The sequence below is a fragment of the Rhododendron vialii genome, chromosome 8a, assembly GCF_030253575.1.
Source record: "Rhododendron vialii isolate Sample 1 chromosome 8a, ASM3025357v1".
Taxonomy (NCBI): domain Eukaryota; kingdom Viridiplantae; phylum Streptophyta; class Magnoliopsida; order Ericales; family Ericaceae; genus Rhododendron; species Rhododendron vialii.
Genome location: NC_080564.1, coordinates 31,751,592 through 31,771,874, shown reverse-complemented (window position 1 = coordinate 31,771,874; position 20,283 = coordinate 31,751,592). Strand labels below are relative to the sequence as shown.

At 39.7% G+C, this 20,283-nt stretch overlaps 2 protein-coding genes across 2 annotated transcripts; both read right to left on the bottom strand.

Moving 5' to 3' along the window:
- Nucleotides 1–610: 610 nt before the first annotated feature.
- Nucleotides 611–8,245, bottom strand: LOC131298770 (uncharacterized). Its single transcript, XM_058324240.1, has 3 exons — nucleotides 8,144–8,245; nucleotides 1,765–1,805; nucleotides 611–1,685 (listed from the first exon to the last, which is right to left on the bottom strand). The coding sequence occupies exons 1-3, from the start codon at nucleotides 8,243–8,245 to the stop codon at nucleotides 611–613; spliced, it is 1,218 nt and encodes a 405-aa protein (XP_058180223.1).
- Nucleotides 8,246–9,833: 1,588 nt separating this feature from the next.
- On the bottom strand, nucleotides 9,834–10,361 carry LOC131298769 (leucine-rich repeat extensin-like protein 3). The gene has a single exon (XM_058324239.1). It carries the CDS (start codon nucleotides 10,359–10,361, stop codon nucleotides 9,834–9,836), a length of 528 nt encoding a protein of 175 aa, XP_058180222.1.
- Between the last annotated feature and the right edge of the window lie 9,922 nt (nucleotides 10,362–20,283).

Below are 20,283 nucleotides of genomic sequence, written 5' to 3'. Positions count from 1 at the left end.
AGTCTAATCAAAACAGACTTCGGGTTGGTGCTATGCAGTGAAGTGCATAGCACCGTGCTGCGCATCTCCAAATCGTCGGATCATACATCCGACGACTCGTATCTCATCTCGACAACCAACGATCGATAATCGTACATTGCCGAGATGAGATCTGAGCCATCGGATGCACGATCCGACGGCTCGGAGGTGCGCAGCACGGTGTTGCGCACACCACTGCACAACACCATTCCAATTCAATCAGAACATATGACATTGCTACCTCCAGTAATTTAAGTGCTTCAAGTACCTCAATCTCTAAGGCCAAAAACAAAAAAAAAAAGTACCTCAATCTCTCCTCTTGATCATTCTCAATTGGTTGCTATTGGTCACCCAAATTCAATTTTGATTTGGCGAGTTACAAATGATTTTGAAAGGAGATCTCCACATATTTTGTCTATTTCAAATGCTTAATCTGAGGGCAGGACTTCAAAATTTCCTCGAGGCCCTCTTTTGTCAATAGAGCACATCCTCCTACCACGAGGGTATGTAAATTGGGACAAGCGACCTCCATATCTTTCAGCAATTTATCAGTCAAACCCGAAGTATAACTCAAATCCAAATATATAACTCGTTAATTCCTTTCCAGATTCATGACAAAATCATCTTCAAAGAGACTCATATATCCGTTTCTCAATTTTATTTCTGAAAGCGCGGGACATTCTTTTGCAAGTACAGAGAAAGTGGTAGCAGTTAAGGAGTAAAAACCATCAAGCTCTATGTCTTCAATATTGGGAAGACATCGGCATATCTCTCTCGTCTTATTGTTGCCATTGATCGAATATCCACTGCGCACCTTAAAGTGCTTCAAAGTAGGAAATGCGCGTAACAAAGTCGTAAGTTCATGACGTTGATACAATCGGGGTCCATGTAGGCTGAGCTTCTCCAATGGGATGCCCCCTTTTGCAATGGAACAAAGAAGTCGTTCTTGATCACCAGATCCAAGTTCCCTTAAACCTGTTGCAGATATATCCATATCATCAAAAGGGAAGGCTGAATTTCCTAATGAAACATAAAATCCTTCCTGGAGAGAAGTTAAGTTTGTGCTATGGCTAAGGACCCAATCAATGCCTCGTCCAATTATGTTGCAGCCACGACATTTCAGAAGCACACAATTGGATGAAAGAGCAATGAGAGAGAGATAAGAACAAAAATAATTCCCAGATATATCAATACGATGCAACCCTCGAAGGTTACGCGAAGTTGTCTCTATCCCCGCCTCAGTAACAAACTGATCTGGTAATTTAGTATGCCAAACTCCCCGCGGTCCAAACCTGTTACATCGGATATCTAGCTCTTCAAGTCGTGGTAAAGCATCAGTTAAATGAACATGATCTAGATCTCGAAGTGAGTCAAATTCACTGCATCTTAAAATCTTCAAATTGTTCATGGCAGATCCCAATCTCCTAACAGATGGAGAAACCGGAAAACGATAGAAAGAGAGGAGTTGAAGATCCAAACCCGAATAGGCGATTTTCAATACGGGGTAGTTGACGTCTGAAAGGTCCCCAAGGTGAGAAAGCTCAATCTCTTTGAGTTCTCTGAATCTTTCGAGGGCTCTGCATAAGGCCTCGCACCTATTGACGTCGAACAGATAGGCATTGGGCAACAAATTTATGACGAATTCTATTAGTGATTGAGAGGAATTGCTTACAGACCAATGAAGGGAATCTTAAATCGCGATAGTTGTCGTTGTGTGGTAGTCGATTCAGCAGTATTGATTCCCACAGTTCTTCAGGCAGTTCCTTACATCTCTCCTTCATGTCTTCCTGATAACAATGGAGAAAAAAAAGGCAACTTCCGTAATTCAGTTGGGTTTTCTGGTGTATAAAGTAGAGATACAAGATTGATGGTTATTGGGTAGATTGATGCGATCAGCTTCATGCAAAACGCAAACCCGTATGTGTGTAATGGTATAACGTTTCCTAGTGGAGTAGTATAGAACTCTGTATTAGGCAAGGGAATTGCCTAGTCCCAGTGGGATTTTATTTCCTCAGTAATTCTATCCTAACCTTACATCATTAGCATGATTATTTTGAAGGATGCACGAAGCGGAGGCAGGGGTGGGAGCGGAGGCACCTAGAGTTGGGACCGCCTAGGAGCGGATATAGATTATATGATCATATGTATGATTATTTTGAAAGATTGCCCTGTATTTTTTGAGTCCGTTTTTGTTGCTAAATGAGGGTGAAAATTACTGTCGATTTCAAATGCTTACGGAAGAGGTAAGTCATTTTCATCCAATTGATGGAAAATGTTTTACATGTAAAATATTTGTGGGTGCGAACCCTTGTGTTGTTCTCCAAATATCTTACACTAAGGCCTTGCTCCGCCAAGCTTTTTTGAGGGGGTTTATTTTTTTTTTTTTTAGAGTTTTGTCCTTATTCAAAAAAATTTGTATTTGTTGATTTTTGGGGTTTTATCTTGGATATTTTAAAAAATATTTGGGTAAAAGTAAAAAAATTTCACTTTTCCGATTCCTTTTGTTGAGACAAATCAATAATTCACAAAAATTTGGCGCAAGAATAACAAGTGCGAATATTTTTTGAATAAAGATAAAACTCTCAAAAAGTTCAAAAAGCTTAGCGAAACAATGCCCAAGTAAAAGAAAAAGGAAAATGATAATGTTGAAACTATTTTTGTTGGTGCCAAAATTTCAGTGCATAAAAGTCTTGTATATTGCAAATGATTGTATCATATATCAAAGTGAATCTCAACCACTAGTTGATCTTTTCGAGATAGTTTCGAGATAAATTTTCTTTGTCCATAGCATTTCTGTTGGCATTATCATCAATGCCCCCCAAGTATAACCCCACGGGACCGGTTTGCCCAAGTGGTTATGAGGAAGCAATAAGTACTCCTCCATGAAATCACAAGTTGTGTTCCCACGGACGCCAAACATTCCAAATCTTGGGGCCACTGGGGGTTATACTCGGTCGTTATTTTTAGGGCCCCAGAATTAGTTAAGGCCAGGTGCGCAGAAGCTGGCCCAAACATCCAATTAATTAAAAAAAAAAGCCTAGGCCCCGTTCCGCAATGAGAAAAGAACCCTTATTTTTTAAGAAGCCAATTTCAAATTAAAAAATTATAGATTTATTAAAATCTAAAAATATGCAATATGGATCTTATTTGAAAGATCTCATCGAGATCTTTTATATGATGTAAAAAAAATTAAAAATTTATTTTTCATTTACATTATTTTTGAATTTGAAAATGTAAAATAAACTGCTTATTTTTTAAGAAGGTTTCTGGAACGGAGCCTAAAAGTATTCCCTGGGGACACGATGGATGCCATGGGTCTTGTTTTTGTTGCTTACTTTTTAACTGAAGAAGCTTGGAATATAAGTACTAAATACACTACTCAAGTTGCAGACATCGAACAAGTGTCTCTAAAACAGGAACGTCAACTAGAACAAAGTCATCGACAGCCACAGGGATTGAGAATATAGTTCTGGAATAATATTGAGCTCACAAGAAGATGTGAGTCAATATTGAGCTCACAAGAATATAGTTCTGGAATAATCCTAAAATCCCTTTTCTGATTATTCTTCATCCTCGTGAAAGTCAAACCCTCTTCTGTGAATATCTGGTTCAAGGGCAGAACCCAAAAATCCAACCTACCCCGAGCTAACTCAAAATTTTAATAAACTGATATATACACACGTGTGTGTGAATACAAAAAAAAAATTAATGTCCAATGAACTTGTATAGAAGTAGGTAAATGTACACAAAAAAAGAAACATACAAAAAACTTACGCTATTGAAATTTTACCTTATTGAAGTTGTGCCCTACGTAGTTCTAGAGAGTAGAAATAATTTATTATCGAATCCGAGTCGATATTTTCAACAAGTTCTATTCCAATGAAAATAATTATCTAGGATGGGGGCTGGGCTATGAAAAGAAAATGGGGTGAGCTAAAACTTGTGGGGTTAAAATTTTACATATAAAATTTTTACTTTTTCTAAACTCACCTGGGCTATAGTCCACCTTAAACTATATGAGTATATGTAGTACCGCCCTTGATCTGGTTTAAGAAAGGGAATGATGTGGTTTCATTTTACAGGTTTGATGCTCCATACCGAGCATTTGCGCTTTAGGTGGGGTTCCGCTAGCGGACGGTTAATTTATGGTCCGCTAAAATTAGTCGAAATATACATAAACAAGCTCTGGTTATAAAAAATAGTGAGAGAAAAGGAACCACTTATTTGCTACTGAGAGAATCCACAGACTTAAAACTCAGATGATATGCCTTTCAACTTATTTGCTAAAAGTTGAAAAATCAAAGGTGTGTTCCACTAACTAAAATAAATAGTATCTATTTTCACACTTATTTTTTGAATTAAATGTAATTTATTATGAAAGAATGATCTGTCTCGTAAAACAAAAAATAAGTACACAAAAAACAAGAACCTTAGCGGGATGTGGCCTAACTGGCTATATATATATTCTCAAACGCAACTTCTTCAAAATCAAGTTGACCCCAAAACCATCTCAAACGCAACTTCTTCCAAAATCAGATTTTAGGCTGTTTTTCAAAATGTAAAAATGACTAAAATCTGTTAGTAAGAATCCACATTGAAGTCAAATCCCTTATTCTCATAAGATTTTCAAGATAACTGAAAACTCTTCTGTTAAGTCGCCAAAGACAAACATAACCGAAAAGAGGAGTGTTTTTGGCACTCCCCAAATTGATAACCGCACCAAAATCAATCTCTATATGGAATTGATTTTGGGACTCCCCTAGAGTACTGTGTGGCTATAAATTTGGGGAGTGCCAAAATCAATTCCCAACCGAAAATCTAATTAATGCCCTATACGAATATATAGATTCTGGAAGTCTGATAAGGTGTAGCCGATTTAAAAAAGAAGAAGAAGTCTGATAAGGTGTATGTGGGGGAGCTAAGTAATATGGGAATTGGAATCTAATCTCTTCCTACTTATTGCCTATATATACATGCAAATGTAGCCCGATAATTGTGGTGCAATGCACAGAAAGCTAGCAATGAGTGTTGAGGGAAGAGAGGTCTCGTATGAAGATTAAGAGTCTTGTTCGGTAGCCAAGGATGACTAGCCTAAATCTATCCAAAGGGCTTTAAGAGAAGAGTTATTTGGGTTATATATACATACATATATGTGTATATTCAATGTGTAGAGTACTTGAATGGATTTTAGGCGTCATCTCTTGGCTAACCTGACGGGCTCTCATCTTTCATGCTAGACCTTCTCTTCCAGAGTTCCATGCATGAAGAAGGTTAACAGATCTCATTGATAGATATGCATATATGTAGTAGGTAAACGGCTTTGATTGGTTCTTAGTTTAGTTTTATTTTAGTTTTGTTTTTCAATCATTACTCTACTTCTTTCTCCAATCATTACCTTATTTTTTCAATTATTACTTTCTCATCTCTCTCTATCTCTCTCCAATCATTACCCTTCTCTTCAATCATTACCCTATTTCTCTCTCCACCCATTACCAAAACTAAACTAAACTAAACTTCCAATCAAACAAAACCGTTATGTTTATAAGTAGTAGATAATATTGATGTGTTACATATAGGTCTCGTTTGATAATTGTAATAGATTTGGTGGAATTGATAAAGATGTGAGATTACGATTGAGAATGATAAGGAGGTTCTTCGTCCATCTTTTATGTTTTTTTTTTTGGTCACTTGATAGATGTCTAATCTACTCCTAAAGGGATGATGTACTACTAAGTGACATACAGGTGGGGCAAGTCCATAGGGCATGAACCACCACACCAAACACTCGCGCTCCTGGTGAAAATCGAACCATCACTTTTTATGTAAAAAAAGGTGAGAAAATATCATTGGACTACAAGTCCGTTGGCAGAGATGTTTGTTTTACATAGGATTGGATGATAGAATTATTAATACCATGTTTGTTTAGGACTAGATTGGATTGGATTAGAATGCCAATTGTCGAACGTTTTTATCCTCAACCACGAAAATAAGTAAAAAAGAAATATAGTAACTATTCTCAAATTTTTTCACCCAAGTGTTCAATTTGAAGACGGAAAAGAACTTCTTTTTTTTTTATTCAAAAAGTACATAATATCCGTGTATGGCTGTGCTCATTCCAAAAAACACATCTATCTATTCTATCTTATTGTCCAACTGCGTTTTCCATTCATGAGTTTGCGTTGATCTCTCTCTCTCTTGGGCCCAAAATAAGGTGAAAGTAACTAATTTGAAGCCCTTTTCGATGCTCAAGTGTTGTTCCCGAAGAAATCTGCCTTCATTCAGGATCCATACAAAAACCAGGACAAAAAAGGTATGCTTCTTAAAGTTCTTAATTTTAGGTTTACTCTCTCCATTTAATTTGTTTCAACTCCAACTTAAAGAACAGTAATTCGGCTGTTGGTTTAAGTCCAAAATTTGACATACACACACAATGTGTGTTACGTGTGCACAATATGCGTGCAAGTCGAATTATGAAAAAATATGCATAATAATTTCTCGCTTATTGATTGATCATCAAAGTTTAAAAGGGCATCCAAATAAGCTAAAAAGCTAAATAAGTGATTATTTGTAATTATTAACAAACATCTCTCATTAGCTTTTTTGATGACCCGTATTCAATTTTGATTTGGCGAAAGGATCTCCCCATATTCTGTCGATTTCAAATGCTTAATCTGAGGGCAACCCTTCAAAATTTTCCTCAAGGCACTCACTCTTTAGTGAGTTGACTACATCCCCATACCTTGAGCGTTTGTAAATTGGGGCAAGCGACCACTATATCTTTCAACAATTTATCTTTCAAACCCCTAGTATAAAGTCAAATCCAGATATATAACTCGATAATTTCTTTCCATATTCATGGCAAAATCATCTTGAATATGTCCCAAAGATCCATTTCTCAATGTAATTTTTGAAAGCGCGGGATATTCTTTTGCGAAGACTGAAAAAGTGGTTGCGGTTAAGGAGTAACAACCTTGAAGCTCTATGGATTCCATTTTGGGAAGACATGGGCATATATGTCTCTCATAAAATCGTCATTGAATGGATATGCACCCCATAATATAAGGTGCTTCAAAGTGTATCCTGCACCTGGAATTATATGAAAACAAAGGTAGGAGTAGGACAACAAAGGGGTACTTGTGAGTTGGTACCTCTAAGAGAGACCTACAAATACAACATCGATCAAAACCTCCATGACTAGAGTGCTATCATTTGTTAATTGCATCTTTGAACTTTTTAGAATTGATGTTTAATTATCGATGATGATATGAACGTGGCTTTTCTTTTTTCTTTTTTTTTTAAAATTAGCTCGGGTTTCTAGACTTGTCTTTTTCAGTTTGGGTGAACATGCGTTGTTTTGCTTGTCTTGTTTATACTTGGAGGATTAACTCACAAGCATGTCTAGGGTTTCGATCGAAGTTTGGATTTCTGAATTTAACAATGATGCACATATGCAGGGAGGCAATTAAGGCGGAACCAATGTTCTGAAAACTAGACCAAACCAGCTGGTTCAACCGGTCAAGTTTCGGGTTTCGATAATCTGCAAAATTGGTCGAAGTGAAAAACCACTTTGAGCCGAAAAGAATCAGTTAAACCGACCAACCAACCAAACCGCACTTGGGGCTAATGAACCAGTCAGTTTTTCTTACCCTACAACTTACTCTGCACTAAATTAAAGTGCAGTGGTCCAAGGTACATAACCAAGTCTGATTGCTTTAGGCTTTCTAAATTCACTGTTGTGGGCTTGTAAAGTTAAGGTGGTTCATTTATATGATGCAGGATGCCTCACTCCTTTTGTGCTTATTCAACGTTGGAGTGGTTTGTCTTGTATTTGCTACACAGAATCTATCAATTTGAGGCACTACTGTGCATTAGATGTATGTATGTCTCTAGCTTACCAGAAACTTGTCAATCTAATGCTTAACTTTTTTGGTTTTACAAAAAATGAATGTCTGTAAACGACTACAATTCTATGTCTTATATTTGTTTGTTTATTCGTAGTTTTGATAATTGTTTAACAAGTGCGGCACAAACCCATTTTGACCTATTGGTCCTAGTATCATAGGCGACCGAACGGCTGCTGTAGAAATTATGTGATAACGACGTCATGGTTTATTTCCTAATGAACCATGGTTGAACCGGTGACCACCTTGGCACCTCCCAATCCCTTTTCCGGTTCACTCCGGCTTCTGTTTCCAGAAACATTAGTCAAAAGCACGGCCCGGCTCATACATCTTAAATCAGTGGACTTCTTGCAAGGGGTAAAAGCATAAAGGCCCAATTGGTTTTTTACTTAATTATTGGCTTACTTTTTCAGCTTTTTGGGCTTGTTTTTGTTCTTTCTAAACTTTTTTTAGTTTTGCGGTAAATATTTAAAATTTTTTATTTGTCTTGACAAAAAAAATAAAAAGTTATGGTAAATTAGTTTAAAAAGTTTGTTGAAGACAGTAATATCGATTCTCGTCAAAAGCGCAAGTGCTAGGTGTAGTGGTTGATACCTTTTAGGCTTGTCTCACTCGTATGCCGATGAGCGACACTCATTTCTCATCCTCTTAAACCTTGTTCAGTTGCACAAAAAGAATGGGGAAGGACAGTGGCGAAGGCAGAATTTGGATGGGGATGGAGCTGTTTAATGGTAGTTTACTTGTATTGCTGCATATTACTATCAGCAAGGATGTGACAAAAAAAATGGTTTAACTCAAACATTTTCCTATGCTTTGTTTTTAATTGATTTCAATTGAAAAGACAGACTTGATTCAATTCTCTCGTGGTTCTTAAATAAAAGCCATTGAAGTATTACTTACATTACCGTAAGAGGTTTTATCACAGCACCTTCGTTGGACGGTTTCCCTCTTCTATTTTTGATCAACAAAGAAAAAGTTTTCATATTATTAAAAATGATACAAAAGAAATCTTATAGTAGTACACTAGGGAGCATTATGAACAATGGTAGTACTTCATCTATCAATACACCTCACATTTCAATTCTTTTTAGAAAATACATAAAAAGCCCTAAAGTTGGTAAGAAACCACCAAACACCTAAAAGAAACCCAGTCCAAACAAATGGGTAAAGCCGAACACCGAAAAAGTAACGACCCAAACTAAGATTGAGAGAAGAAAATAAAATTCTATAAAAAAAAAAAGAGAAGGGAAAATTCTAGGGAAAATGACGGTTAATGACGTATTTTGACAATTAATACCCACCAAGAACATTTTCAGCATTAACAAATGTTTTCAGCATGTTCTTGACGGATATTAATTATTAAAACACATCATGACCGTCATTTTCCCAAAATTCTACTAACTCTATTGGGCCACAGGAAAGGCAAGAAGGAATCAACGTTTTACCGCATCATTTGAACCAATACTAGAAAAGTAGATCAAAAATAATTATTGAAATTGCATTTTTAAGCAATGGTTTTTTGAAACAACCACCCTCGTGCCCTAACGAATGAAGTGGACATGAGAGCTAATAAGTGTGTATTCTCCGTTAGGTCACATGTTTGAATTTGAAGAAGACCAAATATTTCAATGGTCTAGTCGTTAACTTAAGGTGCAAAATTCGTTGAGGTGCGCGCAGATTGCAAATTCTCCGGACATCCGATTATAAAAAAAAAAAAGGAAGAATCAAACGTGGTTATGACATCAATTCTGAAATCATAAGTGTAAGTATATAAAGTCACCAGTCATACATTAACATAACATAATTAAACAGTTTCTAACTTCAGAACCCCGGCCTTCTACCTTCTTATTACTACTCTGTTTCAACGTCCACGTAGAAAACAGAGCCCAAGCATAAAACAAAAAGAACCAAAAATCACTTCTTTGACGGCGGTGAACCAAATTGAGGTGGAAGCCGAAACGGTGGCAAGAAAGGCAGCGGCGGTAGTACCGGCTCCCACGGCTGATTGAACCCAACTTCCGGTGCCAGCGGCGTCGATGAAAACGGCAAAGGCAGGGTCGGATTCACTGGGATGTCGGGCTCCACCGGAGGCGGCAGAAACAAGTCCGGCGACTCCGGAAATGGGAACGGAAAAGCGGGTGTCGGCGTCGAGTCGGGTTCCGGCGGAGGGGAAGAAAAGACTAATGGTGGAAAATTGAAGGGTGGTGATTCGGGTGGGAGCAATGGAATTACAGGGGAATCTTGAATTGGTGGGGAGAACATTGGGACGAGCGGCGGCGCCGGCGGAAGGAAGGAGTCCGGCGGCGGAGAGAACAGCGGGAGGGTTGGGGAGTCGGGGATTACGGTCGGAGGTGATAGGAATGGGAGATTTGGCGGTTGTATGTCGTCCGGTGGTGGTGGGGAGGCGACTAGTGGTGGTGGAAACACGATGGGTGGCGGCATGTCAGGCGGAGGTGGAGAGGTAAAAATAAATGGCGGCGGAGAGGAATCAGGGGATGGTGGGGGTGGAGATGGGACCAAGGGTGGTGGCGGTGAAGGCGGCGGAGGGGATGGTGGAGGTGGGGGAGAGGGTAACGGTGGTGGCGGGGACAGCACCGGTGGCGGTGAGGCAGGTGGAGGAGCGGGGGCCGGAGGTGGTGATGCCGGTGGTGGGGAGGTGACTACTGGTGATGGAGATGCTGGTGGTGGAGAGGGGAGGATTGCCGGTGGTGGTGGGAGCTGGGGTGGTGATGAAGGTACCAAAGGTGGTGGCTGTGTTACTATTGGCGGAGGTGAGGGGACTAGAGGGGGAAAAGGGAGCGGAGGAGAGGGTAGAAGTGGAGGTGGTAGCGGTGGAGACTGGTGGCTAGGGGAGGGAGTGGGGGATGGCTCGAAGGGGTTGTTGGGGGAGGAGCGTCGGAAAGGCCATTGGGCACAGACTCCGAAGAGGTATTGGTACAGTGGGTCGCAGCTCGATGATCCACCTGATCTTCCTGATCCGCCGCTCGATCTTGATCTTCTAGTCCTGCTGCTGCTGCTTCTTCTATTGCTTCTTGATTGCTTGTCGTCTTGTTGTGTTCTGTGTCGGGCACTTGTCGTCTGTTTTGCGAGAGTTGTTACTTCTGCTATAGATGGGGTGATGAAGAGCAATGCTAGCAAAACCACGACCACTCTGTTTGATTTCATCTCTCTCTCTCTAATTCATCACCACTTGTCCCTGTGTGTTGGTTGATGGTGTGCTTGAATAGTTGAATTACACTGTCCATGCAAAATACTATAGGGCATATGTAGTACTTCTCACAGAGAGAGATGTTAGATTAAATGTAGTGAAGTGAAGCTCTGTTGACAAATGGGAGTAGTAAATAGCAAGTGATAAAACTTGCTGTGTACAGCTAACAATTGCGAATTTCAATATGCAGGGATTTGGTTGAACTCTCTCTCTCTCTCTCTCTCTCTCTCTCTCTTCGAAATTAATCATGGTAGTGTGGAAGTGAAGCTTTGTACAGTTTGCAGTTGGATGGGTAATGGGAAGGGGGATGCATGCCTAGTTTTACGTGCCAAAATGTGTAGTAGTAATACTACCAGAGTGCAGACCCCCCTACTTGCTTGCTCAGTTGCTTGGGTACTCGATCCTTCGAAAATAGGAGTACTTGTCACAAATGCAACATTAATACTGCTATCCTGCAGGAACACTTTACAAGTCCTTTCTCACTTTGCAACTTTTGCTTTCCCAATTGGAATAGCCATCTAAAGGAAAATATGCAGATGAAATGAGGAATATTTCTGATCATTAGTTACATTCGGAGTAGTTTTTCCGAATTTTTCAGCCAGCATGAGTGCGGAATGTAGGTGTAGTTATGTGTGGGCGTGTAAGGTGCATAGCCTTTTAGCGATGTCCATTCAATAGGGTGAAACAGAGTTTGATTATAATCAAGATCAAACTCAAAGTAATTTGGCATCTTTTGCGGCCAAAAAAAAAAAAAAAGAGACTCGAAGTAATTTACTCTGTGTAGTTCCGAAAGTGAAGAGGGGCTAACTATATTTTGACAACATTAGGCATTACAATCACCGTAATTGGCATTACCCAGAGGACTTAGAAGTAGAAGTACTTGTTCGGAACTTATGGAAAGAAGTGGAAAAGAATGTACAATTAAAAAAAATTCCCCTTATCTATTTGGTTGTCAGAGAGAGAACAGAGGGAAAATTTTTGATGAAAAAGGAAACAAAAAATTCCAATTTTTTTTTTAACTTCTATTTTCTTTCCAAGTTCTTTTCAAACCATACAAGAAAAAGTTGATTTCCTTTGAATTTTCTTTATAAAGCCGAACAAAAGAAAACCCTCACCTTTCCTGAAAAATTCTCTCTGGAATATTTTCTCTTTTCTCCGCTTCTTTCTTTTACTCCAACAGCTTGTTTGTTTGAAGGACAAGAGAGAGGATATAGGATTTGGCCGATATACATTTTCGGCTTGGACATGTCCAATGCGTGTTTGTTTTTTGCAGCTGGATATAATTTGGCCGGAATATATATATATATACATACATCCATCTGCAGTGGGAAGGCTTGAATCAGATTTTTAAAAATAGACTACTACATACTGCAACTTGCATAGCCTTTGTAGCAAGTTTCAGTCGTTCCGGTTGCTTTTCCTTATCATACAGTACATCCTTCATGGTTGCAATGTGGATACTATCTAAGACAACCATTATACCTACCTATGTTCACCACCATATGAAGTACTTCATACCCTGATAATACGTCAACCCTTGTACAAAGCTAATTTATGGTTGTTTTTTCCCATTCTAGTTGCACCTATTCATAGAATGACTCTTTAACTTCAGTCTTGCTTCTTTTAATGAATTCCAATCTTCAGTTTTGGTTCTATAGGATGAAAGTAGACCTCTTATAAGTGGGAGTAGATTTTAGCCAAGGCAAAATTCACTCTCCTCACTAAACAAAAGCCTGCGTTCGTTGTGAATGAGAGGCCTTTGAAGTAGTTCTAGTTTTCATCCAATTCCACATTTCATATTGAGAAATGCAGATATGCGGCCATTAGAAAGGTTTTTTTTCCATATTTCAGAGACAGAACCATCCCCTTTTTACCTCTAGATGAGGTCGCTCAAGGGGGAGGGGAGACACCATTCTCGCTCACTCCGGCAGCTTTCTACGGAGCTATTTCTGTCCTGCAAATCTAGCATGTCTTTGCTTGTACTCTTTTATTTTCATATATATGATGTTCTCTTTATTTCAAAAAAAAATTGATGCAGGCTGAACATAATATGTTTGAGTTCTGGAGAATATGCAATTGGATGGAGCAGCAAAGACCAAGCAAGTGTAATGCTTCTGTATTATAACCCTGAGTTGAAGTAATTTATAGATGAAGGCAGGTTCAAGCCTTCAAGAAGACCAGGAGACTACGAGATGATGATGTAGCTTAAATCCTTAGAATCTGTATTTACTGGCATGTATGTGAGACGTGGTCAGAGTAGCAAAACCGACGTTATTTGGGTCTTTTTCCTAAAGCAGTGTGCAAATGTTATAAACAGTTCTGATTTCTTATCCTTTTTGTCTAAAGGCAAAAGCCAACAACATGGCCTTCCTGACTTGGTGGATGCAAGTTCCATAAGTTTTGACGCAATCTACGCATTCTATGTTCTTTCATTTATTTCTCTTAAAATTCCAGAGGTTTTGGTGTAACTTTGGGTATAGCAAAGTACTGTGCTGTCTCTACCCCCAATAACTCTCTATCCATTTGTGGAAAAGTTAATGGGTAAATCAAATATTGTAACAAAACTCTGCTGCACTTTGAGATTAAAACTTTGGGGAGCGAAATTGCAAATATAAAGCAGGTTAATTGTTGCCATGTCGAGAATTGAGAAGTCTTGGGGGCGAAATTGTTGATTACTTGTAGGCACAAGAGAGTTTGCCACACTTTAATCAACCCCCTGTCCCTTAATCAACCAAAGAGTTCACCACCAGATATCGCCAAATTTTAGTTGCCCTGACCATTACTAAAATTTAAGAATTGTGTATCAAATTTCTTCTGGCATATGCATATAACTGTCAGAAGACATCTTTGTACTCTTTGCATCAGAAATTTTGTACTACTTCAGATGCATATCAGAAATCATTACCACTTCCCAAATACTCTTTCTGGCCACTATCAGTTTCATGTGAGGCCAACGCCTACAGTTACATAAATTGTGTCCTCTACCAAAGCCAAAGTTCTCTCGTCCCCACCCCTCCCTTATCAATGTCATTGGGTATTTCTCAAACCAAACGTGTGTTCAACACCGTCGGTCACTTCTTTCTCTGCTCTGCAATCATATCCGAATATGCCTGAGAAGAAAGAAAAGGAAAATTTCAAAGTTGGTTTATTTCCCTTCTCCGGCAGATGTTGCCGTATGTTAAGAGTAACCAAACAACCAAAAAGAACTAGTCATTCTAGAATATAGTAGCAGCTTATACACTAAAAGTCCAACTTTTACAGTATCACGAAAGGAAAAAGGAGGGAAAAGGTGGTGCATTGCGTTTCTGGGCGTTTCCTTGTTCCATGTCTTAAGCTAAAAGGAGAACAAGAACAACTCTACTAACAATATAAAACAGGAAGTAGTACCAAGGGGAATTTCACCGTATATTTCGAAAATGAACAAAAACTTATAGTCTCACTTGGCAATGTAAGGAAAATTTAATAACAAGAGGCAGAGACAACAAATAGAGTGTCCATACCTTGGGGTAAGTGTACAAAAAGATGTACCACCATGCACAAATAAGAGAAAGAACTACTACAGTCACTAGTATGGAGTGCAAAATTAGCCAGCTAAAGGCAATTACTACAACTCCTATTTTCTGGTAACTCATCGGCAAACCTCTTGCGTAAATGGCTCAATGCTTCGTCCTATTTTCCTCTGGACAAACAAGCTAGCACTGAATTCTCCATGAAGTTCAGAATCAACTGAGAGCATCAAAGACGCATGAGGGAATGCCATTACTCTTAGGACAATAGATGCAGAACTGCTTCAGCAGGGGAAACACATCTGTTCTAAGGACTGATTGAGAGTTCTACTTACACAAAGCTAAACTAGAAAGTAGAACGGCTCCCGCTGGGGAAAGCTCATCCCTTCTTAGGACTGCCTCAGAACTACCAACAGAAAAGCTAAACACGAGTATTGAGCTTGTGTTAGATGTCAGGTATTTTCTTTTGCATATCTCACAGATTGTAGGTTTGCGCATAGGTTTACCGCTTATGCAGTGTGTTGTAACGAACGCTATGAATGCAAGCTAAGAACGAGAAATTGAAAACTAAACAAGAAATCACAAAGACACAAGATATACGTGGTTCCCCAAGATGGGTACGTCCACGGGCGAGGAGAGAGAGGATTCACTAACCAACGTGAAGAAGAGATACAAAGAGCCGGCTATAATCCGTAACTCTATAAAGGCCACAATATGAAAGCCCAAAAGATAATTCCTAGAAGTCCCCCAAAAGCCCTATTTATAATAGGCTACAAAACGGGAACAACATAATTAACCAATGTGGGACTAAAGAATACAAGGCATTCCTAACAATTCTCCACCTTGACTTGAATTCCACTGAACCAAATCACCAAATATAGCTATCCCCTTCTAACCTCTCACTCGCCAAATGCCCCCGAGGGGCGATCAACTGCAAATACCAAGCAAGCCCAAGCAATGCTTGAACTTGGCAACCGGAACCGGTTTAGTCAACATATCTGCTGGGTTATCTGCCGTACCCACTTTCTTCACCTCAACTTGCTTCTGTGAGATGATATCCCGAACGAAGTGATACCTGACATCGATATGCTTAGTCCTCTCATGATACATCAGATTTTTAGTCAAATGTATAGCACTCTGCGAATCACAAAATACTGAACTCACACCCTGTGCAAGACCAAGCTCACAAAGCAAACCTCTCATCCACAATGCCTCCTTCACAGCTTCAGCAATGGCCATATACTCCGCTTCTGTTGTAGACAGCGCAACTGTAGCCTGTAAAGTAGCTTTCCAACTAATGGCACTTCCGGACAGAGTAAAGACATAACCTGTCAGAGACCTCCTCTTATCGTGGTCACCGGCAAAATCCGAATCAACATAACCAACAGCATGATCACCAGAATTGACAATCCTAAACAATAGACCAACACCTGCAGTTCCGCACAAATACCGTAGTATCCATTTCACAGCCTCCCAATGTGCCTTTCCTGGACGCCCCATATAACGACTAACGACACTAACTGCATGTGAAATATCAGGACGAGTACATACCATGGCGTACATAAGGCTCCCAACTGCGCACGAATATGGAACCTGAGACATATACTTCTCCTCATCCTCCGACTGTGGTGACAACTCAGCTGAAAGTCGAAAGTGTGCTGCCAAAGGGGTACTGACTGGCTTCGAGTTCTGCATGGCAAAGCGCTCAAGTACTTTAAGAACATAAGACTTCTGATTCAAAAATAATTTGCCAGCTACTCGATCTCTGCAAATCTCCATACCCAAAATACGTTTTGCCGCACCCAAATCTTTCATCTCAAATTCACCACCCAACTGTTGTTTCAACTTGTTGATTTCTGACACACTCTTGGCAGCAATAAGCATATCATCAACATACAACAGTAGATAAACAAATGAACCATCTGGAAGTTTTCGAAAATATACACAACTGTCATACTCACTTCTTGAATATGACTGGCTTATCATAAAAGTATCAAACCGCTTATACCACTGCCTAGGGGATTGCTTGAGGCCATACAAAGATTTACGAAGTAAACAAACGTGATCCTCCTTACCAGAAACAACAAATCCCTCAGGCTGACGCATATAAATCTGTTCCTCAAGCTCGCCGTGCAAAAACGCAGTTTTGACATCAAGTTGCTCTAACTCAAGATCATAACATGCAACAATAGCAAGTAAAGTGCGAATGGAACTATGTTTTACAACTGGTGAAAATACCTCAATGTAGTCAACACCCTCCTTCTGGCTGTATCCTTTCGCCACTAGCCGAGCTTTAAACCGAGCGTCTTCTACCCCTGGAATACCTGGTTTGCGCTTGAAGATCCACTTGCATCCAACAATCCTCTTCCCTTTCAGCGGTTCTACTAACTCCCATGTCTGATTCTTCTGAAGAGACTCAATCTCCTCATTCATAGCAACAAACCACTGTGCAGACTCAGCGCTCAAAATAGCTTCCGTATAGCTTGAAGGCTCCTCATACTCAACTGTTTCAGCAACTGATAAAGCATAGGCCACCATCTCAGAATAAGCCGAATACCTTTCAGGAGGCCGAATCTCCCTCCTTGGCCTATCTTTAGCAATAGTGCGTGGTTGCTCAACTAATGCATCAACCTCTGTGTCTGAACTCTTGAACTCCTATTCAATTGGCTTCTCAATGTGCTTCTTCCCTGAGTCGGAAGATTCACCCAAAAACTCCACCTGCTTTGGAACACTATGTTCTTGAACTGTATCATCAACCTGCTTAGACCCCTTAATCAGATAATTTTCATCAAAAGTCACATCCCTACTGATCAAAAACTTCAAATCATCAGAGCACCATAACCTATACCCTTTGACACCTGCTGCATAACCCAAGAAAATACACTTCTTGGCCCGTGGCTCCAGTTTACCTTCATTCACATGAGCGTAAGCTGGACACCCAAAAACACGCAACACAGAATAATCAGCCGGATGACCTGACCATACCTCAAACGGAGTCTTACACTCAATAGCAGTCGACGGAGACCTGTTCACCAAATAGCATGTTGTGGAAACGGCTTCAGCCCAAAATTCTTTGCCCAATCCGGAATTGGACAACATACAACGTGCCTTCTCCAAAAGAGTCCTGTTCATTCGTTCAGCCACACCATTTTGCTGAGGGGTTTTTCTCACTGTGTGATACCTCACAATGCCCTCATCACTGCAAAATCTATCAAACTCGCCAAGACAAAACTCCATACCATTATCAGTTCTCAAACGTTTTATTTTCTTACCAGTCTGATTCTCAATCAAAGTTTTAAACTGTTTGAATGTATTAAAGGCGTCACTCTTATGTTTCAACATATACACCCAAACCTTACGAGAGAAATCATCTATAATACTCATAAAATATCGAAAACCACCTTTAGAAGTTACCTCTGCGGGACCCCAAAGATCCGAGTGAAAATAATCCACCGTGCCTTTGGTGCGATGAACAGCTGTACTGAATTTTACCCTGCACTGCTTGCCGTAGACACAATGCTCACAGAAATCCAGTTTCTCAATTTTCTGGCCACATAGCAAACCCTGTTTGCTCAAAACTGTCATCCCCCTCTCGCTCATATGCCCAAGGCGCATATGCCACACGTAAGTTTCAGTCAGTTGTAGAATCTTCGCCTCCGCCCCCTCCTAAATTACCAGCAGAAATATGAGATGCTTAAAATTAAGACAAATACCATTGAAACCGGAATATAACATCAAGTGATCAGTATTCGGGCATCAATTCAAGTGAAGCAAGATAGAACATAAAGACAACTGAAGTACCTTTATGTAAGAACTTATTGAGGGCGGCCCGAGCACAACAGTAAGGTCGCGCTAGTGTGACCTAGTAGTCAGAGGTTCGAGTCGCGGAAACAACCTCTCCGCTTGCTCTCTCCATTTTACTCTTGAAATCGAAAACCCACCAAGCTGTTTATCCAATCACCAAAAAATGAAACAACAATTGCATTTTTTCGTATCTTGTTACCCATATTCACACTCTTCATGCAAACCCAATCGTAGACAAAGGCTATATCCTATATGCAAGCATAAAGATTAAAAATTCTCGGTTTCCTTCCATTTTACCGATAGAAGGGATGAGAACGTAAGGAGATTAATTGATGAGATATAATGAAATTCATTAAAGAAGAAGACGAAGAACTGACGATGGCTGAGAAAGTGGTGATGTCTGAAGCTAGAGCTAGGGTTTTGGAGAAGGGGAACTAGCATCCATTTTTTCTTCCTTTTCTCCGTTGATGTCGGTTTGGTGGGTTGGGGAAGATGACGGTTACTCAGAACGACGTCGACCGGTTTTTGTCGAGACCTCGCATCTTCAACAAGGGCGTTCATTCCTCAAAACGGCGTCGCTCGGATTAAATCGGGACTTCTCATGGTGAAACTGCGAAGTGTGGTGTGCAAGGACTGCAACTTGTATTTGGTAAATTCTGAATTTATGCCGGGTTTATTTATCAATCAAAACTGTTCAAGTTTTAGGGCTCATCGAGAAGATTAATTTTGACGAAGATTAAGTGAATAAAATTCATTTTAATGCGTACTCGGATATGATTTAAGTGGTTTTATTTTTGTGAAAGTAGACTAGGCCACATTGCATCAAAACCGTTGTGTTATGCAACAAATTCTAAACGACGCCGTTAGACTTTTTAATCTCAACTTCGCATTTCAAAGCTGCGAAGTGTTTTTTGAAACCGCGTACCGATTGTAATTGGTAAATTGTGAAATGATTCGGGGTTTATTTCTCGATCGAAAATGTTCAAGTTGTAGGACTTGTCAAGTAGATAAATCCTACAGAAGATCATGCTAATCGAATGCTTTTTAGCGTATAATCTGAGATGATTTCAGTGATTTTTTGGTGATAAAATAGATTTGGTCGCACTGAATCATACCCATTTCAGAGAATTAAGGAATAAATTCACTCCGGCGGGGAGAGAGCTAGGTGGTTGATCAGCAGAGCAGAGGGTGTTACCGAAGGAATCTGATGGGAATGGTCTCAATGCCATAGTAACATGAGGTCTATTCAAATCTTCCATTCTCTTCAGCTGATCGATTTTGATTTTGTATTGCTTTCACTGTTCTTTATTTATGGGAGATTTCATTGTCGCCGGAATATATCTGAATCCGTTTATGGTGGTTTTGCATCTATTAACCTGCAACAACCATCATTTTGGAAGAGGAGAGGCTAAAAACGATGTTTCTATCAATCACGGATCATGAAATTTCTGCTCCATTGCCTTTTTAAATTGAGCCAATTAAGCTTTGTCAAGTATGAGTATTTGATTGGGAATTTTGTGCTTTTTAGAGCTCGATGAGAACATCAACCACGTCAAAAATCACGTTGAACAGATATCGATCGATAAAATTTGGAAAGGCATTAAGATTAAATTGTTTTTTATTGGAACCGAGGGTAGACCAAATTGGATGGGAGTCAGAGTCCCTTTCTTGAGGTTAAATTGTTTTCCAGGCAGTAGTAGCACAAGAAAGCCCAAGCGCCCAACTGGGCTACAAGATAGAAGAAGAATACTTATCTAGCTATGACAGAAACAAGATGAGAAAACCCGGAAACCCGTCGTTACTCTCCCTCTCCCTCCTCATAATACAAATAATGAAAAAAAGAACA